The 21,561-nt window shown below is 39.9% G+C and overlaps 2 protein-coding genes across 2 annotated transcripts; one reads left to right on the top strand and one right to left on the bottom strand.

Moving 5' to 3' along the window:
* The first annotated feature begins 902 nt into the window (after positions 1-902).
* On the top strand, positions 903-13,248 carry dnmt1 (DNA (cytosine-5-)-methyltransferase 1). The gene is made up of 34 exons (XM_055188730.2): positions 903-1,110; positions 1,798-1,840; positions 2,018-2,125; positions 2,204-2,426; positions 3,934-4,006; positions 4,104-4,191; positions 4,273-4,310; positions 4,396-4,450; positions 4,530-4,613; positions 4,780-4,889; positions 4,972-5,090; positions 5,184-5,276; positions 5,364-5,515; positions 5,599-5,786; positions 7,840-8,023; positions 8,103-8,200; positions 8,283-8,436; positions 8,512-8,627; positions 8,828-9,026; positions 9,110-9,243; positions 9,356-9,535; positions 9,649-9,873; positions 10,169-10,361; positions 10,475-10,565; positions 10,651-10,782; positions 10,933-11,215; positions 11,305-11,450; positions 11,531-11,693; positions 11,776-11,953; positions 12,036-12,231; positions 12,313-12,476; positions 12,569-12,685; positions 12,766-12,856; positions 12,945-13,248. The coding sequence occupies exons 1-34, from the start codon at positions 1,064-1,066 to the stop codon at positions 12,980-12,982; spliced, it is 4,503 nt and encodes a 1,500-aa protein (XP_055044705.2). The 5' UTR covers positions 903-1,063; the 3' UTR covers positions 12,983-13,248.
* A 3,290-nt stretch (positions 13,249-16,538) lies between these two features.
* LOC141351012 (eukaryotic translation initiation factor 3 subunit G) lies at positions 16,539-20,711 on the bottom strand. Its single transcript, XM_073856985.1, has 10 exons — positions 20,397-20,711; positions 20,273-20,319; positions 19,483-19,571; positions 18,136-18,195; positions 17,952-18,056; positions 17,451-17,640; positions 17,255-17,362; positions 17,026-17,162; positions 16,730-16,836; positions 16,539-16,644 (listed from the first exon to the last, which is right to left on the bottom strand). The coding sequence occupies exons 1-10, from the start codon at positions 20,417-20,419 to the stop codon at positions 16,629-16,631; spliced, it is 882 nt and encodes a 293-aa protein (XP_073713086.1). The 5' UTR covers positions 20,420-20,711; the 3' UTR covers positions 16,539-16,628.
* Between the last annotated feature and the right edge of the window lie 850 nt (positions 20,712-21,561).

The following is a 21,561-nucleotide window of genomic DNA, read 5'->3' as shown; positions in this document are numbered from 1 at the left end:
AATAAGGTAAAAATCTTTAGTCTCAAAGTGTAAATAAATGTATACATTTTAATATGGTACCATTTTTATTGTTGTACCTTACTTTCCCGGAGGTCGATAATTTCCAAAAAATTGTAGACCTGTGTATTATATCATAATATTATCATAAACCTGATATATATTAATATATATATATATATTAATTAATTTAGTTATTTATTAATTTATTTATATGTTACGTATACACTACCATTTTAAGTGGACAAAAAGTTTATCAGTTTTCCTAAGACAAGAATTTTAAGAAAACTTTTATGAAAAGTTTTTATCCACTTAAAATGTTGATTAGTATTTTTATATAGCTTACATTTTAACAGAATTTAGTCAAAAAAAAAGAAAAAGTTTTATTTAGATGACATTATGTAGGTTTATTAGTTGTATAATACATGTAAGAATGTCTGGAGCTATTTATAAATAGTTATAAATATTTAAATGTTAATCAAAATCTTTATATTAAACTATAATTAAATGAAGTGATTTTTATTTGACATATTGCTTTACTATTAGTTAGTAAATTATTAGACGTGTACTCACTATATTTAAATAAAATCATTTATTAAAATTAAGAGAGAATTGTCACCCCTAAGGCAAAAAGAAAAGTGGTACAACCCATCGGTTGTGTTTGTCCGCCGAAGAAGGGGGTGCACAAATCTTAATTCCTTTACATCGGTTTAGAATTAGCATTTTCCTGACTTCCAATGCATATATTCCCATTTTATAATACATTTTCCGTCTACTCCCAATATCATCTTTGTATGACTTGATGCATTAACAAAAGCGAATGACTTCACAAGCACCCTTCACCCCGACCATTAAACTAGTGGTAGCGTCCATCTTACCCGCGTTTCCGCGCGAAAAAGCGGCCCGCGCGTATTTTCCAGCTGCTAGCAAGAACCCATAAAGCCCGTCGAGCCTCATCAGCGTGCGCTGCTGTTGGCACTGTCAGATATTAATAACTGCTTTTATCTGTCGTTGTTTTAATCGTGTTTTAAATAGTCATTTTTATTTGATCAAACTCTAGCTTGAAATGCCTACCAGGACCTTATTGTCTCTGCCAGAGGATGTCAAGGAACGGTACGGTGTTGTATTTACCTTCCTGCAACTATAACGGAATGTAATGTGTTGTTGTTGGTGCGCGCGCGAATATTTATATGTTAATCTAATGTCCGCCGCTGAATTCTGTGCTATTTGGCTCTGTGTGTCGATTTGTTTTTTAAGCATTTCAGCTCATTTGTTAATATCGTTAGCATTTAGCCGTGCTACAAATGCTCTGGACGCCATCGCCTTGAATTTAATGTGTAAAACGGGCAATTGGTGTTTTTGTTGCGAGGAATCTGAAGATCCTCGCAGGTGTCAGTCTGACTGGATTTGGCGCCAATTACTCATGTGTCCATAGGAAGCCATGCACGCCTCCTCTCTCTCTGCTCAATCACTCACATCAGTCATTAAACAAACAAGATAGATTATTCGTGCATCTAACGCGTTTACATTTGTAATTTACTCACAAAACAACCTGAAGTACTGTTGATAAAAACAAACACGCGAGATTGTAGCTGGATGTGCGTGCGCAATCTTAGTGTTTATGCTAACATCAACATGAAGTAATGGTAACTTAACCGCGCTATCAACGTTTCATGTTATAACTTACATAATACAAACATTAACTTCAACTTTAAGGTTTTTGTCATTTTAATAATCCTTTAGATGTGAAAAGTGTTTGTGTGGTACAGCTTTGGTGACCGTATACATTCATGTTTCCAGGCTTCAGGTACTGGATGAAGGTGGAGAGGACATATCAGATGAGGTGAACCTTTGTTTTTATTGCAGATTTTGGAAATTATCTTTGTAGGGAAGACCGTCATGCACATGTTTCTGACACAAAATAGATAATTTAAACACTATGCACCCTTTTCTACAACCCTAAATTTTATTTAAAACGTATTGGGTTTGCTTGCGACTAACAATTGTTGTCGCTGTGTAGGAGTGTGTGAAGGAAAAACTCAAGATACTGAAGAAGTTCCTGCTCACTGAAACCCGAGACCAGCTCAAAATCCTTGAGGACAAGTTGAAGAGCTCTGAGCTGACCGCTGTGAGTTACATACACGATTGTGTGTTCACTTCTAGATGTCTGATTGGCTCTCAAACAGATGTGCTTTTTTTTGTTTAGGATGTCTACACATCAGAGGTGAAGGCAGTGTTGAAGAAAGCTCTTGGTGTTGGTAAGGAGGATGGAGTGGAGCAGAATGGACATTCGAATGGTATTTCTGAAAATGGATCTCATAAAGACAATGATGAGCAAGGAGCCATGGATACTCAGGAAGATGCTATGAAGTCTCCAAGCGCCCCGAAGGGAAAGGGCCGTCGCAGTAAAGCAGAAACCGAATCCAAGAGTGAGGGTTTTGCAGTATTTATACTTGACCGTTTACAACAGATCCGTCTTTGTGTTAGGGCTGCACGCCAAATCCCATGCGATATCATGCGCATCTCGTCAGTAAAGCAGGTTCCTTGATTAGTAGTAAATCACCGTCACCTGCTTTCAGAGCCATAGTTCACTGACAAGCTGTGCTGTATCGCAGACGAAACGTCCGCGGTAATTAATGCAAAATTTCCACCGATTGTCAGTGAACTATGGCTCTATGTGGTCAGGGTTCCCACGGGTCCTTGAAATCCTTGAAAATTTGTGAATGTGGAGGGAATGCAAGGCCCTGGGAAGTTTTTGAACATGTACATGCATAGATACAGGTCATTGAAAGTGCTTGAATCTTTTTGCAAGAAGTTTTCTGGAAAAAAATCCATATTATTCCCTGTGTAGTGTAGGATAATATCATAAAAATTCTAGCCTTTTTAGCACATGTGCTAAAAAGTGCACTTTACATGCTTAATCTTCTGTATGTGAATGTTGATTCATACAAAATGCTTTTTTGCATCGTTGTGTTTGACACATGAAAACGTCTCTGGTTACGTATGTAACTGTTGTTTCCTAAGAAAATGAGGAGATGCGTCTCCCTTGCCATACTTCCTGCATCCCTGTTACGCCGTCTTTGCCAATATTTCAGTTGCTGATATACTTCCTGGCTCCCGCGTCACCCTGTCCCCCCCATTTAGTCCTTGAATTTGAGGGTATTGGACCTGAAAGGTCCTTGAATTTGAAGTATACTAAGGTGTGGGAACCCTGTGTAGTAAATGCTGCTCCATCTGAAAGCAGGTGATGGTGATTTACTACTAATGAAGAAACCAGCTTTACTGTTGAGATGCGCATGATATCGGATTAAAACACCGAGATGCGAGTACATTTTAAAAATGCGCATAAAAATAATTGTGCTCAACTGAGTTGCTACATTTCTTATCCGATAACAAGACATGCACTTGCGATGACACATTTATCGACTGAACATCGTGATTTGGTCATTCTGAAATGCCTTATGCAGAGCATGTCATCAAAGTAGGGCTGGACGATATATCAGCTGGAATTGTCATGTGGGTGAATCGCTGCGATATTGCCTAACTTGTCTGTGGACTGCGCTCTGTGCCGAAAGCAGGTAGTGATCTACTACTAATCGGTTTTACTGATGAAGTCTCATGCAATAAATCGCTCAGCCCTACATCAAATTTGTTCGGCATAATGACCTTCCCGAACTGTCTTGCGTGACTGCATTTCCAAACAGCAGGCTTTTTCTGTCTCCCGACTGCAAGATGACGGATGTGTTTATTACACATAATTTATTATAGACAAACTGGGGCCAAATGTCAAAGAAAAAGGAATTTGCTTTCTGAGGAAGTGATGCATTTGTGCTTTTTGACTCACTGGATGAAAACCGTGCTTTTTTATGTTTTGCTTATAAGTTTAATTTGCAAGTTTTGATGGAAACCTAGCTAATGGCGCTTTTCTCCTTGCAGAATCTCCTGCCAGTTCCAGGGTTACACGCAACTCTGGGAAACAGCAAACTATTATGTCAATGTTCTCAAGAGTGTAAGTAAACATCCGGATGGTGCGCAAATTTTTGAATACCTGTGCATTTATATAAGGGTGCTGTCACTTTAAATTATACTTTTGTTCCCTCCAAAAGCCCGAAACGCAAGTCTGATGAACTGAATGGCGAAACGGAAAATGGTAGTGAAGAAGTTAAGCCTGTTACCGAAGAAGTTAAAGAAGACGTAAGATTTATTTCTGAAACGATTCATGTTCTACTCAAGTCTATGGAAGTAATATTTAATTACGTTTTTCCTTTCGTTAAGGTCCATGAAGAGAAGCGCTTAAAAACTGAGGCTGAGAAGTGAGTTTTTATGTAAAGTCATACTTAGACGCTTTTTTTAATGGGTTGTATTGGGTTAATATTTTCTGTCTGCTTCTCCTCCCAGTCCTGAATCTGAAAATTCCACTAATGGGAAGATCAAACCCGTGTCCGCTGTCAAGGTAACACGCAAAGTTTTGTTCATTTGTGCTCATGAAATAATTGAAACAATGCAAGTTTTAATCTGTTATTTTCTTTTAGACGCCTCCACCAAAATGTCCTGACTGTAGGCAATTTCTGGATGATTCAGACCTCAAGTTCTTCCAGGGAGATCCTGATGATGCAGTAAGTTTCTTGATCCTAGAGTTTTCCCATAAAAATCTAATTTAGTTGGATAGGTTTATCATAAATACTAAATGTTCGGCCTTCTGTAGTTGTTTCTCATTTTAATTGGCCCCCATACTTTTTTTGTGCTTCTGCAGCACTTTGTGACTATTTATTTATTTTTTAGCTTGATGAACCAGAGATGTTGACAGATGAGCGTCTCTCCCTATTCGATGCGAATGAGGATGGTTTTGAAAGTTATGAAGACCTGCCCCAGCACAAGATTACCAACTTCAGGTAATTGAGAAGAAAGATTGATTTGTTGCAGCTGTCGTCAAGTTTTGTCAGTCCTGACGATATACCAACTCTCTTTATTCAGTGTTTATGACAAGCGCGGGCACCTGTGTCCATTTGACTCTGGCCTCATTGAGAAAAACGTGGAACTGTACTTCAGTTGTGTCGTTAAACCCATTTACGATGACAACCCATGCTTGGATGGTACGTTCTGTTGGATAACTCTGCTAATCTGTTTTGGTATTGCTTAAGTGCCATACGTGTAAGCCAGATTGATGCTTACGTTTTGTTTTTCAGGTGGTGTTCCTGCCAAAAAGCTTGGACCTATTAATGCTTGGTGGATCACTGGTTTTGACGGAGGGGAGAAAGCTTTAATTGGCTTCACTACAGGTAACCTTTTCATAATCTTTCTATCTCTAAACTCATCCTAGTCTAGTTTCTGTTCGACTTTGCAATCTAATCCATCTTGTTTCACAGCCTTCGCTGACTACATCCTAATGGACCCCAGTGAGGAGTACTCTCGCATCTTTGCTTTGATGCAAGAGAAGATCTATATGAGCAAGATTGTGGTTGAGTTTCTACAGAAGACCCAAGATGTAACATATGAAGACCTGCTAAACAAAATTGAGGTAAGATGAGTGTGGTGTATAGCCACATTGTTCATAAATTCATCTAGAGTTCAGCAGTTTTGAACACATCATCCATGTCTTAGACGACCGTTCCACCGGCTGGGCTGAACTTCAACCGATTCACTGAAGACACACTACTGCGCCATGCCCAGTTTGTGGTGGAGCAAGTGGAGAGTTACGATGAGGCTGGAGACTCGGACGAGCAGCCCATTATTGTCACTCCATGTATGCGAGACTTGATCAAGTTGGCTGGTGTCACTTTGGGAAAGAGGTGAGAAAAGGCATCTTGAGATTGCACAATGGCTGTCAGTTGTGGCTGACTAAATCTAATGACGGTGCAAAAAGCAAGGGTGACTGGTTAATTCATGTCCTTATCAGTTCATGTCTATATGGCGTTTATACGGACTACCGGCACATCCGGGAACTTGACTGTAAATTTCGTCACCGCCCCTTTTCGGGGGTTAAAAAAGCTGCGCCTCCATTGGCTTCCATTCAAAGTGGCGGAACAGGGCAACGGTTTTACACAGCCGGCAGGCGTAAATAACTTATGAGGTCACTCAGATTGGACGTGTTGGGTATTTGTCTGTCCATCCTGCCTGCCATGGAGCGCGAAAGATACATTAACACATTTAATTTGGTGAATGTGGGAGCATGTCCCTTTCATTCTCGCAGCGTCAAATTTGTGTAACAACGCCATCCAGTGATTGCTGGAAATATCGCTAAGCCAGTTAGTTGTATGACTCGACGGAAAAGTGCACTCAGTACTCTAAATATAAAGACATAATAAATAAATACGAAGTAACTTTCAAATACGAAGTAAAATCATTCACTTGCTTCCCTGTTGACTTGATGAGGTACGTGTTTAATGTCCGGGTAAGACACCTCTGGCCAATAGGGAGCGTTGTTACACAAATTTGGTGCTGGGAGAATGAAAGAGACATGTTTTTATATTGACCAAATTAAATGTGTTAATGTATCCCCCGCGCTCCACGGCCGGCAGGGTGGACAGACAACTACTCAACGTGTTTAATCTGAGTGATTTCACAAGCCACTTACGCCTGCCGGCTGTGCACGAAGGCCGCCCTGCTCCGCCACCTTGAATGGAAGTCAATGGAACGTCTAGTGCGATTTCCCCCAAAAGTGGGCGTGAACCTGTTCAGAGACATTCTATGACGTTGCGCCGGTTGTGCGTATGCTGTAGCCACTAAACATTTTGTATGGATTAGGGATATCAAATTATGCAATTTCCCATATTCGATGATCATTTAAGTTAACAATCAATCGAATTATCGTTAAAAGTAATAGTGCAATAAGCCATTACAGCAGTGCCGAGTGTGCGTAAAAATGCCAGCTTCCTCACGTGAATTAAAATGTTTTATTTTGTCTAAATAACATGCTAGTGGGATTGGAAAATGAGTACATGTAGTTGGTGTTTTGATAAAAATAATCAGTTTAATCTCGTAATGAAGTATAGTGACTAATAGACACGGTAAACTCATAATGCCTCATAACGGGCACTCTGCATAGTCGGATGAAAGTCTGTGCGTCCATGACAAAAGTTTCATTATCATCAAGTGTTATTTTTCTAGTTGTTCACCTAGCTTTCTGAGTCGTTAATACATCACTTGTTGTAATTATATCCAAGAAGCACATGAATGAAAATCAAATCTTATATTATGAAGATTTCAACCTTTCATTAGAAAACCCGCAACAGTGTTTAGCGTGATGTCGAAAATTTCATGTGCGCTACACGCGGACCCATAAAAATGAACCATACTTCGGCTTTTAGTATACTGGTCCTGGTCAGTGTTTCTTTTTGTACCCCCGTTTTTTAATGTTCCTCTAACTTTTCCAAACGCAGCAGGCAGCTGTACTGGTATGTAAAACCTGATGTTTATGCAGAGTTTGTGGCTTGGTTTTTTTCCCCATTTAAGCTTAACTGTGTAAGCCATGTTAGTGGCACACTACATAACTGTCTGCAAGGCGAGGGTGATGAGAGAACATTTTCCATAGCTTTTTCATACCTCTGGGTAACAGATGTTCACTTGGGTTCCCATTGCTTGAATTTACAAGCAGCACATTTGGGGAAACCACATAAAGTGTTTATACAGAAAGAAAAAAGTGAGCTCTACAGACAACTTTGAAAGAACTGAATCTTGACAGTGTATTTTTGAAACAAAGTTGCATCACCCTGTCTTGAACAAAATGTCAGCCTGAACGTGCACGTAATCCAAGCATGGCTCCATTTCATTGTGGCTGTTAGTTGGCTCTTTCTTGTATATTTGTGACGCTAGTTGCATAATTTCTTTGTTTTTGGTCTTTAGGAGGGCAGCCAGAAGACAGGCCATACGTCACCCCACAAAGATTGAAAAGGACAACAAGGGTCCCACTAAAGCTACCACCACTAAACTGGTCTACACGATCTTTGACACATTCTTCTCTGATCAGATTGACCAGAACAATAAGGAGGGAGGTGGCATCAAGAGGCAGCGCTGTGGTGTCTGTGAGGTAATGTGACCAAGATCTGTCAATGCTCTAATGCTTAAAAAAATTAGGGTGATTAACTTAAAATACTTCTGTTTTTAAGGTATGTCAAGCTCCAGACTGTGGCAAGTGCTCCGCCTGTAAGGACATGATCAAGTTTGGAGGCAGTGGCAGAAGTAGACAGGCCTGTCAGAAGAGAAGGTACTGGTTCACAAAGTCGCTTTAGTTTTTACTCTTATATGCCAGGCAGACAAAGTTAATTGGATGTCTTGTCAATGCACAGATGTCCCAACCTGGCAGTGAAGGAAGCTGAGGACGACGAAAATGTCGATGAGGAAGATGTCTTGCCGCTTTTCAAGGAAACAAAGAAAACGTCCCAGACCAAGAAGAAAAAGCAGACCAAGAACAAGCTTAGCTGGGTGGGAGAGCCCGTCAAGGTATGTGCTCCTTGATCTTAATGAGAAACTGAATGTCCATGTTCAGGATTGACAGTATTGATCCTGATCTTGCAGACTGAGGGAAGGAAGAAGTACTACATGAAGGTGCGTGTGGAGAATGAGGTTGTGGAAGTGGGAGACTGTGTCTCCGTCAGCCCTGATGACCCATCTCATCCTCTCTACTTAGCCAGGTATGCTTTAACAAAGCTTGCTCTGGGGATTTGTAGCAAAAGCATCCTCATGAAATTGCTTTAGTGTAAAACCTTTTTGTTGTCCCTGCTTAGTTCAGGGCTGAATAATGATGTTTTTATCGATGTGCACCCAAAAGGCCCGTTTAACAGCTCTCATGTTTTATTGTCATAATGGCTAATGCTTCTCTCTTAATGTGCAGGATTACGGCGCTATGGGAGGACAGCGAGATGATGTTTCATGCCCACTGGTTTTGTCGTGGCACTGATACAGTTCTTGGCGAGTCATCTGACCCTCTTGAGCTCTTCCTCGTGGATGAGTGTGAAGACATGCAGCTGAGTTTCGTCCAGGGCAAGGTCAACGTCCTATACAAGGCACCATCTGAAAACTGGTTCATGGAGGTATATGTGCTGATACCAAAGCTGTATTAATTATGCGCAAGCCCTGTTATGAAATGCACTGAGTTTGAATGTTTTTGTTTCAGGGCGGTATGGATGATGACATTAAAGTGGTTGAGGATGATGGCAAGAGCTTCTTTTATCAGCTTCGGTATGAGGGAGATTGTGCTCGCTTTGAAACGCCTCCGGAAGTCACACCATCTGAGGACTGTAAATACAAGTGAGTTGAACAATCTTATGGCTTGCTTTTGTTAGTGTCATGAGTTTTTCAAAGATTTCAGTGTCTTTACTCCCATGTTTTCATGCATTAACCTTGGATACATGTCATGCAGGTTCTGTGCCAGCTGCTTCAGGAATAAGGAGCGAGAAATGCAGGCTGTGCCTCAAGTGTATGAACCGCTGGAGGATGAAGAGAGTGACTCTAAAGTTTTCTATGCATTGGCCAGCCTGAAGGGAGAGCAGTACAGAGTAGGAGACAGTGTCTTCCTACCACCTGATGCTTTTAATTTTGGGTATTTTTTCCATCCTTAGAATTTAATTTTTAAATATGTGACATAGCTGACAGTGTGGCTTGCGTTATCGGGATGTTTGTGGTTTTATTAAACCCAAGTTTTTCCCCATGCAGAGTTAAGGTGGCGAGTCCTGTGAAGCGTTCTCACAGGAAGGATGATGTCGATGAAGATCTTTACCCAGAATACTACAGGAAGTCCTCTGACTACATTAAAGGCTCAAACCTGGATGCACCCCAGCCGTTCCGCATCGGGCGCATCAAAGAAATTTTCTGCAGCAAGCGCAGCAATGGAAAGCCAGATGCATCTGAGATCAAACTGCGTGTCTATAAATTTTACAGGTGATTCATCTTTCCTTCTGCGTCATATGAGGAGCTCAGACGCAAGTCTCTAAACGCTACCTCCGTCAAAATTAACGCATACGAATGCTCTCAGAAATGATGCTTAATTTTCATAATCCACCAAATGCACAATGATTTTAATCAAAAGTGCACAGATAAAAATTTGTCTTAAACACTTAAGAGGATTTTGAATCTGAACTCGTATATCATCAAAGGCTGGTATTTCTGCTAGATGTACAACAAGACTGTGCCAGTTCTGACCTGTTGTTTCTCTCACAATAATTGTTGCTTTCAGACCAGAGAACACTCATAAGGGACCAAAAGGTGCCTACCATTCGGACATAAACCAGCTGTACTGGAGCGATGAGGAAGTGACCGTAAACATGGCTGAGGTCCTGGGCCGCTGTCGTGTGGAGTACGCAGAGGATTTGGTAGAAAGTATGCAGGACTATTCAAACAGAGGACCTGATTGCTTTTATTTCCTTGAGGTAATTACTTTTTGTCCCCCCTCCATTTAAGTTTCTAGTTTTCATTGTAGCTACTTTTTAATATGGCCATAAATGAAAAGACCCTTACATCTTTTCCTTATTCTTTTTTTTAGGCATACAATGCAAAGACTAAAAGCTTTGAGGATCCTCCCAATCATGCCCGATCAGCTGTGAATAAAGGCAAAGGAAAAGGCAAGGGCAAAGGTAAGTGTGTGTTAATGAAGTATTAAGGTCTCTTGATCTCTGTGTAGGTTTGTTTGTGAGAAGTTACAGGACTGTTTCTCTGCAGGTAAAGGAAAGGGAAAAGCTGCTTCCCAGGAATCGCAGGACGTGGAGCCGCAAGAGCCTACAGTTCCCAAACTGCGCACACTGGATGTGTTCTCTGGTTGTGGTGGTCTCTCTGAAGGTTTCCATCAAGCAGGTAACTCTATCTAATCTATTAAAATGACATGAACGTGTCAAGTGATTTATTTAAGAATGATATAGCTTGATAGATTAATGATCCATCTTGCATGTAAATGGCCCAAAAATGTTTTGCCTCAAGTAATTTTGGTTTTTCATTTCTCGGCAGGCATCTCCGAAACTAATTGGGCCATTGAAATGTGGGACCCTGCTGCTCAAGCATTCAGGTTAAACAACCCTGGCACCACGGTTTTCACAGAGGACTGCAACGTCCTGTTGAAATTGGTGATGTCCGGTGAGAAAACCAACTCTCTAGGACAAAAGCTACCACAGAAGGGTGATGTAGAGATGCTGTGCGGTGGGCCACCATGCCAAGGTTTCAGTGGAATGAACCGCTTTAATTCTCGCACATACTCCAAGTTCAAGAACTCTCTGGTCGTCTCCTATCTGAGGTCAGAAGAACATTAAATCTAAAATGTTTTGCTTATTTGGTAACGTTTGCCACAAAGTAGTGCATCATTTTAATGTGTTACTCTTTCAGTTACTGTGACTACTACAGACCCAAGTTCTTCCTGCTGGAGAACGTGAGGAACTTTGTGTCCTTTAAGCGCTCCATGGTCCTGAAGCTTACACTGCGCTGTCTGGTTCGCATGGGCTACCAGTGTACATTCGGTGTGCTACAGGCAAGTTAAAATGATTTGTGCATGTATCTTTAAGAGTCACACGTAGATGTTCCTGATGTTAATCCTGATTACGTCTGCAGGCAGGACAGTATGGTGTTGCCCAGACTAGACGCAGGGCCATCATCCTTGCTGCTGCCCCAGGTGAAAAGCTTCCTCGCTACCCTGAACCACTTCACGTGTTCGCCCCAAGGGCGTGCTCTCTCAGTGTGGTGGTTGATGAGAAGAGATACGTCAGCAATGTCACTCGGTAAGCATTTCTGGGTGTTTGGTTTTGATTTTTTGCATTAGGCAAAAACTTGTCTTTTAATTAATTGTCTGTGTTTTTCCAGTGGAAACGGAGGCATTTATCGCACCATCACTGTGCGGGACACCATGTCTGACCTTCCAGAAATCCGTAATGGAGCTGCTGCTCTTGAGATTTCTTACAACGGTGAGCCGCAGTCTTGGTTCCAGAGACACATTCGTGGCTCACAGTACCAGCCCATCCTCAGGGACCACATCTGCAAGGTCAGTCTCTCGTTTGCTGTTGTGTTTTTCATGATCTTAAAGTTTAAACTATGATTTTAATAAGTACTTCCAACTGTTTTAGGACATGAGTGCCCTCGTGGCTGCCCGCATGCGTCACATTCCTCTGGCGCCTGGTTCCGATTGGAGGGATTTGCCGAACATCGAGGTGCGGTTGAGGGACGGTACCACCACCAAAAAGCTGCGCTACACCCACTCCGACAAAAAGAATGGGCGCAGTGGCACTGGTGCTCTGAGAGGAGTGTGTTCCTGTGCTGAGGGTATGAGCTGTTCACACATTCTGCTTTAAATTTTTATTATCTATACAGAAACTTACCACTGTTACACAATCTCCACAACAGGAAAACCCTGTGACCCTGCGGACAGGCAATTCAACACACTGGTTCCCTGGTGTCTGCCTCACACGGGTAATCGCCATAACCACTGGGCTGGCCTGTACGGCCGACTGGAATGGGACGGTTTCTTTAGCACGACAGTTACCAATCCTGAGCCAATGGGAAAGCAGGTATTAACCTGATGATTGACATCTGGGGTAGCATCAGTATGAAGTTTTGCAAGTCTTTGTTTAATCCCTATGTGTTTGTTTTTTTTTTTTAGGGTCGTGTGCTGCACCCTGAACAGCACCGTGTGGTGAGTGTCAGGGAGTGCGCTCGCTCCCAGGGCTTCCCAGACACCTATCGCTTCTTCGGCAACGTTTTAGACAAACACCGACAGGTATGATGCAGAACCTCGCCTTCTCTCTTTTGTGTTGCTTTTGGCTAATGACTCAAACGCGATTTGTATCCTTCATACAGGTTGGAAATGCTGTGCCTCCACCTCTTTCCAAAGCCATCGGGCTGGAAATCAAGAAGTGCGTCATGGAGAGGATGAAGGAAAATGTTACAGGTAAAACATTTTGTATTTAGACAGAAAATTAGTTAACTTGGTGGTTGTTTTAAGAATTAATCTTAATTTATTCTGTTTTGTGTCTTAGAGCCTGTGAAGCAGGAGAAGATGGAGGTTTGTGACTAAAGCCATCCTCTCTCCACAAAGCCACAAAATCATGCGTTTTGCTCGAGCACCTTGTGACTCATTAAATTCATTCCAATATTCTTAAGCTGGTTTGGAGCCCAGCCACTTGAGTGGCGTTTTTATGGATCGTCTGTGCAGTGCCATTTATGTGATGTGTATCAATTTTTAAATGTGATTTTGCAATATCCACTCTGAAAGTGGTGTAAATTCTATGTAGTTTTTATATGTTGTAATATTTCAAATAAAGCTCTTATCAAATGGTTTAATTGCTTTGAAAGGGACTTTTATTCTACTGTTCTCTTTAGTTTTTGTCCTCGAGGTCCAATAAATGGACGTCTTTTTTATTGGTTTGTTTTGTGTGCTTTATTTTGCAGTTATTCTGACAATTATATAGGGGCAGTTTTCTGTATGGGTTTAGCTTAATCCAGGACTATGCCTTGCATTTTGAAACAACAATACTGGTGTGCACCTTGGAACAAAACAATGGTATTCATATATTTTAAGAGGTCAATGCAAGCACTTGTCTTGGACTAGAATTGACCACTGTGTAGGGATCCGGTTGAATTCGTTGTTTCTGCAAGTTTCACTTTTTTCACTTCTCTGTGCTGTTAATGATGTAGCACTTTCAGTAATGTGCTCCTTGGCACATTTTTAAACCCTGCAGCTCACCTTCCTGACACTTCAAATTTGATTTAAACTTCAAACATGTACATTAGGTGGAGAACTTGCTTTAAAGGATATGGACGATGTACTTGTCCTGTTTGGTGTTTTTAGAACTACCAGAGCTTATCCTGGACTTCTGGGGGCCCTGTCAGCACGCGCGTTCACCGCCTCTGCTTCTCTTAATGTAGCTATGAAGAAAATGTTAACTTGAAATGTATTTTCTTATACAGTACCTGTACGTTTGTGCCTTATGGACATTACTGTGACCCTCATCAAAATAATTCCTAATTACAACATTGACACGTTTCCTGAAAAGCCCTTAATCCGTTACATTAGTACTTTAAAACCAAGGTCTACTGCCAGACATATTCTTCAAGAGATGTAGAAGATCATACCAAATTCTGAATAAAATGGCTATCAATCAAAATACTATAACTCGACAGATTATTCAATTTGCTTAACTGTAAGGCATGATAAGACGCCAGTGTTAAACAAACCAAAATGCCTCAATAACGTTAATTTTTTAAACATCCAAATTTAAGACATGTGCAGTCCCTACTGAAAAATCCAGCTAAGACCAGCATAAGCTGGTGAGCTGGTCTAGCTGTGTTTTGGTCACCTATTAAGCTGGTCTAGCTATGTTTTGGTCACTTATTAAGCTGGTCTAGCTGTGTTTTGGTCACTTTTAAGCCTAGCTGGTCGGGCTGAAGACCGCTGACCCACCAGCTTAAACCAGCAAATATCAGCTACCAGCTTATGCTGGTATTAGTTGGATTTTTCAGTACGGTTTTTATCAAATGAGTCACACAACATCTTGCATGAATGTTTTTTTTAACACATTTGAAAGATTTTGATTCGTAAAAACATTTTTAACAAAACACACTGGACTAATACTAAATCTGGAGATTTGCAGTGCAGTAAGAATACCAGTGTAAAACATTCTATGTCTATTATCTTTTACTTCACCGTCATGGCGCTTTTTGTCTTTTCTGCTTCGGACGGATATTTCAAGACACATGTCGATAGGCGCGTCAACTGCATGCGGAGCAGCACAGACCGACTGACAACTGAACAAAGTATCGTGAGATCAGACTGCTTGTTACCCTTCCGAATGGCTCTCGCGACACAATGATGTCACTCACCAACTGAGTATTTTTGATACATGTAATTCAAATACGTATTTCAAATACAAAATAGTATTTTGTAATATTTATTTGATAGGGATTATGAAAATGCCTTACTATTTGTATCAAAATACTTTAGTGTTTTTTTATTTTAACACTTTGTAAGAAGTCTACATGATGACATCATAGAAATGCGGCCTCTGATTGGTGCCTGGTGAGAAGTTTGCCCAGACCAAATAATTGAAAGGTGGTGGTCAAGGTAAGAAACGCATTCATCTTTTTTTTTTTTGCATAATTTGCTATAATTTTTAACAGTTCATGTTAAGTTTTGGTTTTTATGAAAACAATCAAATGATTAATTAGTTACAAACTAGCTGCTACGAATACAGGTGCCATCGGTTGTCTTTTTATGAATTACTTGTTTGTCAGTATTGCTAATGCAAAGTATGCCCTTCGTTACCGGTTGCATATGTCAGATTTTTGCATGACTCAATCAGAAGAATCAATGTAATTGTGAAGCAATAGATCAAAGTCTAACAACTGATGAAAGGTTTGTAAAGAAATTACATTGTACAAGTACTTTTTAGTATTTTCAAAATACAGTCGTTTATTTTGATACATGCTGTGGCTGCTGTATTTTGTAGTTTAAATTTGATACACTTAAAACTAAGGTATTTTATTTTAAAATACATTTTTAAAATACTTGCGTACTTTGAGTATATGGAGGATTGGCTCTGAGAACTAACATACTAATTCTCTGCAGTATATAAATATGGATGCTTTGTACAGTATGCATACAATGCCTGTATTGACTATTACAGTTGGGAAATCTAGCAGTACCATATCCCAAAATCTGATATTAACATGCATTTTATTGTCTTTCACTTGAATCTTGTTTAAGATAAAAAGCAAAGTTATTTATCAGTTATAAATCAAAGTAAATATATAGCTCTTACAACATGGACCGTCCATATAGATGACAGTCTATATGACCTCAAATGTTTATGGACTTGGCATATAACTGGCTAAATAACCACTATTTACCTCATTAGCAAGGTAAGGACCAGTGAATGTTGATTTAAAATATTTTATTAACTCATACAGTATCTTGCACAAGGAAAACCCATTTACTTTAGGTTTTAGGCTCAGATGTCACAAACACATTTGGTTTAATCACTTGTAAATGTAATGTCATATATTAAAAGAAATAGATGTAATTTTGTGTAACATTAAACAGTACCTGTCATAATGATTTGCAGCATCTGGGTTAACATGCGTTATTAATTTTTAGAGCGATTGATATCTGGTAATAACATACCTGCAAATGTTGTGACTGGCCAATCAGAATCAAGCAATCCAACGAGTAGTGTAATAAATCTAAATATTACAAAATGTGCATGCATGACATCTTTATAACAATATACTTTGGTGAATATGACGTGAATGCATTGTACCACCTATGAGATCTTTCAGCAAAATCATACTGGCATGACAGAGCTGCTGGTGTAGTGGGCAGTGCCCTGACCCGCTTTCAGCGACCCGAGTTCTAAGACCCTTCCTGTACATTACTGTCTGTCTATTAAAGGCGAAAAATGCCCAAAAAATAACTTAAGTCATACAAGGATTTTTCAGATTTTAAAGATGATGATTATTAGTTCCCTATTATTTGCAATTTCAACATTATGTTTATTAGTTCTTTAAACAGCTTAAGTACATGTACAGAAAACAAGCTAAATAAAGACCCAGTGTAAATATTAAGATGAGGCAAATTAATTTTTTATAATTTGCATTTATTTGCATCACTTTCTTATACAATTAGGAGAACACTTGAAGACCTCCTGGAATATTTATTGTACTCTTCAGTTGTTGGAGGGTCTAAAAAAGGAAGAGAAAAACATGATTAGAAAGAAAAAGAAAATAACCACATTTATACATCATTTACACTTTCCAGAAGACTCACTTGGCCCATTCGACGTTGAGAATAAGATGATCGTATCCGAAGCCGGACACACCGGCGATGGCTCTTGCGGCGTCCTCACGTCGGTGGAAGCTGATGAAAGCAAAGCCCTGAAGTGGGGAACAAAAAACATAGATATGAAAGATCCACATTCATACCCAGAGTAACATACATAACTTCAGGTAAGATACGCTTCCTTTTCCATTCTCAAATTGACTGTTTAAGGGTCAACATGCATCCTTCACTACTCCATGTATAATGTGCTCACAAAACCCTAAAGGTCACATTTGATCTCTCACCTTAGACTGGCCTGTGTTCTTATCCTTAGCCAGATAGATCCTAGAGATGGAACCAAAAGGCCTGAAAAGCTCCTGCAGATCTGTTTCCCTGGTGTCCTCGGACAGGTTGGTCACACGGATTGTAGCATTATCATCAGCTGCAAAGAAATCATGAACACGTATTACCATCTGTTCAGAACCGAGCATAGTTTGCCATCTTCATGCATTTGCCAAAATCCAAATCACAAACCTCTGCGGTTAGGCTGCATGGACTCTCCTCTCCGCGTGCCTCCGTCCCGCAGGCTGGGGGGAACGTACTTCCCGGTCTTGCTCTGGACGGGCTGAGCGGGCTCAGGCTCTGGATGATTAAAGATGATTACTCTCACATTACTGCTGGATTAAATGTGAATAATACACCTGTCGGTTGTGGGTCTCCGTCATCATACCTGCTGTTTTGTCTTTCTCTCCTGTGGACAAGCCCAACTGCTCTGCCAGTTCCTTCTGCATAGGACCAAGCGTGTCCTTGTACGGACAGCGGGTGGTCCAGTGATCCCCTTTACAGATACGACAGGACACGATCTTCTGTCCTTTCAGCTTGTTCATGGGATCCTCATCCTGGTCTTGAGCATTCAAGTCCTGTAAAATAGTCGGATGGGTCACTTTTTGCCTTTGGTACAACAAGGAAGTGAAACACTTGAAATATCTTGTAATCAGCACTAAACAGTTAAAGTAAACGTGTGTCTACATAATCATGAACAACTGCAGGACAGATGCCTAACATGTATCGGCAATGCAAATTTAATTGTTAATATAAGAAAGGATTCTAATGTATTTTATTCTGTGGTCCCGTCTGTAAAGAAATCACATTTTCCAATCTATTTATTTTGTAAAATAAACTTACATTTTATAATTACACTTCTAGTGAAATGCTCTTCACATCATCATACCTCTTTGTTAGAGATGAAGGTCATGAAGACATCATCACTCACTGTTGTCGTGGCAACATTAGGACCTGGTTGGTCAAATTCTGAGTTGCCAAATTTCTTCCAGTTCTGTGGGGAAATTACACAACATGTTTACCGCCGAAAGAAAATAGAAAAAGGATATTAAGAGATTTTATCAAAGCCATACCTTTCTCCTGGCAACAGCTTTGGAGGCCTTGCGTGTCTCAATCTTGAAAGTTCTGATAATCTGATCAAACAAGGATAAAGGGTTAATAAACACATTCTCCCCAAACAATTTCACAAAAAAAAAATATTTCAAAAAATGGCCAAAAAATATATGTACTGAAATATATTTCAAAACATGTTTACAAAGATCTATTTTTCACCAATATGTTTTTTTAAATATTTTATAATATATTTTTAAAATACATATTTTGAAGTAGTTATATTTTTTATATAAATACTTAGAAATGTTTTCTTCCAATGTGAAATAATAAATATAAAATAAATATTTCAATGTTACAAATCTGTAAACATAATAAAGATTAAAATTAAATATATATTTAAAAGCAAAAATAATCTTATAATAATAATACTACTACTACTACTAATAATAATAGTATTATCATTTTATCTTTTATACATACTAATATTACATTATATGCATTTTTCCAAATATTTTGGCCAGGAAAATTCTACAAAATGTACTTATATGTTTTTGTCATGGTCCTGTCAGACATCCGTGCTAGATGTAGGTCTGAGTGCATCTGACAGGACCGTGGCAGTATCATGTTCTGTGTGGGGACATGTGGGATCACATTCTGTGTGTGGCTTCCACATGTTCCCGGTGTCTTGTTGCTGTCGTGATCTTGCCAGACCTTAGTGTAGATCAGGTCTATGTTCTGTGGGCAAGGTCAGGGCAGCAGTGTGTGTACGTGGGAACACGTGTGTTCACATCATATCTGTGTGACACGTGTTCCCAGTGTTTTGTGGCTGTCATGGTCTTGCCTGACCTTGGTTATTATCCAGAGGGCAGGACCAGGGCAGCAGTGTTTTATGTGGGAATGCGTGTGTAGTCACATCATGTATGTGTAACACGTATTCCCAGTGTCTTGTCACTTTTACCCTACTCCCTTATGTAATCATGTCTTAAGTGATTAATTATGTTCACCTGTTCCCCATTGATGTGGTGTCTTTATAATGCCCTTGTCTTTTCTGTGTGGTGTGCGTGCGTTGTTTGATGTTTGTGGTAGATTCTGTGTTCATGTATCCTGTGACATGTTCATATATCCCCAGTTTATTTGTGTTTCATCACATTATTGATTATTCCTTGTTTTACCCCATCGTGGGTGTTTTGTTTCTGTTTTTGTAAATAAATAGTTATATTTTTGTATTGAGTCTGCGTTTGAGTTCTCCTTTTATTTTCCACAATCCGGTTTTACACGTACCGTGACAGTTTTTTTTTTTTTTTTTTGATTTGGCCAATAAAATTTTTTATTTTTTTTGCCGTTTGGGAATAGAAAACACTGCTCACTTTGTACTTCTTGCCATCTTCATCAATCTTGTATTCAGTGACGGTCTTAATGTTGCCTTTGACAGTCTCTTTAGGTGAAGGGAGTGATCCTATAGACAAAAAAAGACAGAGATACTGTAGTTTACATTGGCATTTACTATAGTAGAGTGTAGTTCTCCTGTGTTAGCAGCCCAAAAAGTCAAGGGTTCAAACACAGGGAACTGGATCCCTTGCAAGTCACTTTGAATAAAAGTGTCTGCCAAATGCATAAATGTAAAGTTTCTGAATACTATAGTGTTTCTGAACTTTACCATAGTACATTGTATTTATTGCAGTCTTTCAAATCACGTTAGAAAACACTACAGTATACATTAACAAAATGTACTATAGTAAGTTACACTATAGTTTACTACTGTAGATAATAAAGAATACTACAGTATGTTTTATGTGGTATGCTTATAAAAATATGAAAACGTGCCCAATCGCGGAATGTACATACAGTTACACACTTATAGTATAGTATAGTGTCAACACGACGCAAAAAAAAGTATTTTAAGTCAAATATTATACAAAATATCCGCACTTTATATTTAGTGTAAATGAGATAGCGCAACTGAGAGATATTGAGTGTAACGTTAAGCGCAGCACAAAGCCAGCTGTCTGCAAACAACTAATGTCCTGTCACCGACTGTTATCATTACCAGCAACTATACTCGATATAAATAAAGAGATTGACATATATCGCTTTCTGTAATCTGTGGACATTGTTAAATATTGTAAACACGTGGATGTGATATAACAGGCCTCGTACCTTCATCTCCTTCCTCCTCCACCTGATCGGCCCAGCTGGGCTTTGAGCTGTAAAATACACACCATTAACATAACCGCTATTATTAAATATACGACAAAAGAAAAACTAAGAAGAAAAAACTCACTCGTCGTATTCGATGGATGGCATTTTTACCGGTTATGGCGCCTCGTGAATAATCGTTTCCAGGTGTTGTGCCAAGGTACTAACTTACCCCTGAAAGGAAATGTATCCCCGGTCGCGGGAGCGCGCACGCATTGTAGCGGTAAAGGCGGGCCATTGGTTTGACGGTCTGACCAAAGTAAATGAAACTATAACACGTGAATTGTCCAGGTTATCGTTTAACGAATGTTGTTTTATCAACGATGTTTAGCAGAGACAGCTATCACGTGGCACATCTATCAAAATAAATGCTCTTCTGTAGGCTAACGATCGAACTTCATTGCACTTGAGAATATAAGTTACTGAAAAAAATAAGACGACCACACCGTTTCACAGTCTTGATATATCAAATTGTAATGAATCCCCCCTCCGCTTTCCACGGTGAATTATTATATCAAAATCATTTAATAATACATTGCACTCAAGGCCGCCTTAATGCACAGGCTTACCTGGGCTGAAGCCCAGGGGCCTCCGAAGATCAGGGGCCTCCCACATGATGAGCTGAAAATGTCATTTTGTTTTGTAACTTGTCAGGTTTTCTGTCAATCACTCTAATTGCACGTTACATGTCTGCTGATTGGTCCGTGGTAACTTACCGCGTAATGTAACTGCGTGTTGTCAACTTGCATTCCTGCATGTTAGACTGCGTGTGGCAGAGAAACGGGAAATAATCCACCAACAAATGAAAGAGTAATTTCTGAATTCCAGTGAGGTGCAGGTCTCTCTCTCTCTCTGTCTTTCTCTCTCTCTCTCTCTCTCTCTCTCTCTCTCTCTCTCTCTCTCTCTCTCTCTCTCTCTCTCTCGCTCGCGTGCTCGCTCTCTCTGTGCTCGTGCAGCTGTGACTCTGGCATGCAGAAGTCTTTCCAACCGTGGGTAAGAAACTGTTCCGCCAAATAAAGAAAGGAGTTCCCGCACATAATGGTGTTAGTTGTTATAAAGTTTAAGTTTACTCGCGTTTATATCAGTGACGTGGCGCAGCTGGAGCGATGTAGTTTGACGCGACGTTAGCTTATCAGTACACACATCTGTTGGTTTAGAAAGACGAGAAATAGACGCAATTAACGGTAAAGGTGCAAGTCTAAGAAAGTAAAGAGCAAAAAGACGATCTCAAATGATCATCCCCTAATAGC

The sequence above is a fragment of the Misgurnus anguillicaudatus genome, chromosome 19 (assembly GCF_027580225.2).
Source record: "Misgurnus anguillicaudatus chromosome 19, ASM2758022v2, whole genome shotgun sequence".
In the NCBI taxonomy this organism is placed as follows: Eukaryota; Metazoa; Chordata; class Actinopteri; order Cypriniformes; family Cobitidae; genus Misgurnus; species Misgurnus anguillicaudatus.
This window is presented reverse-complemented; position numbering and strand designations above follow the sequence as displayed.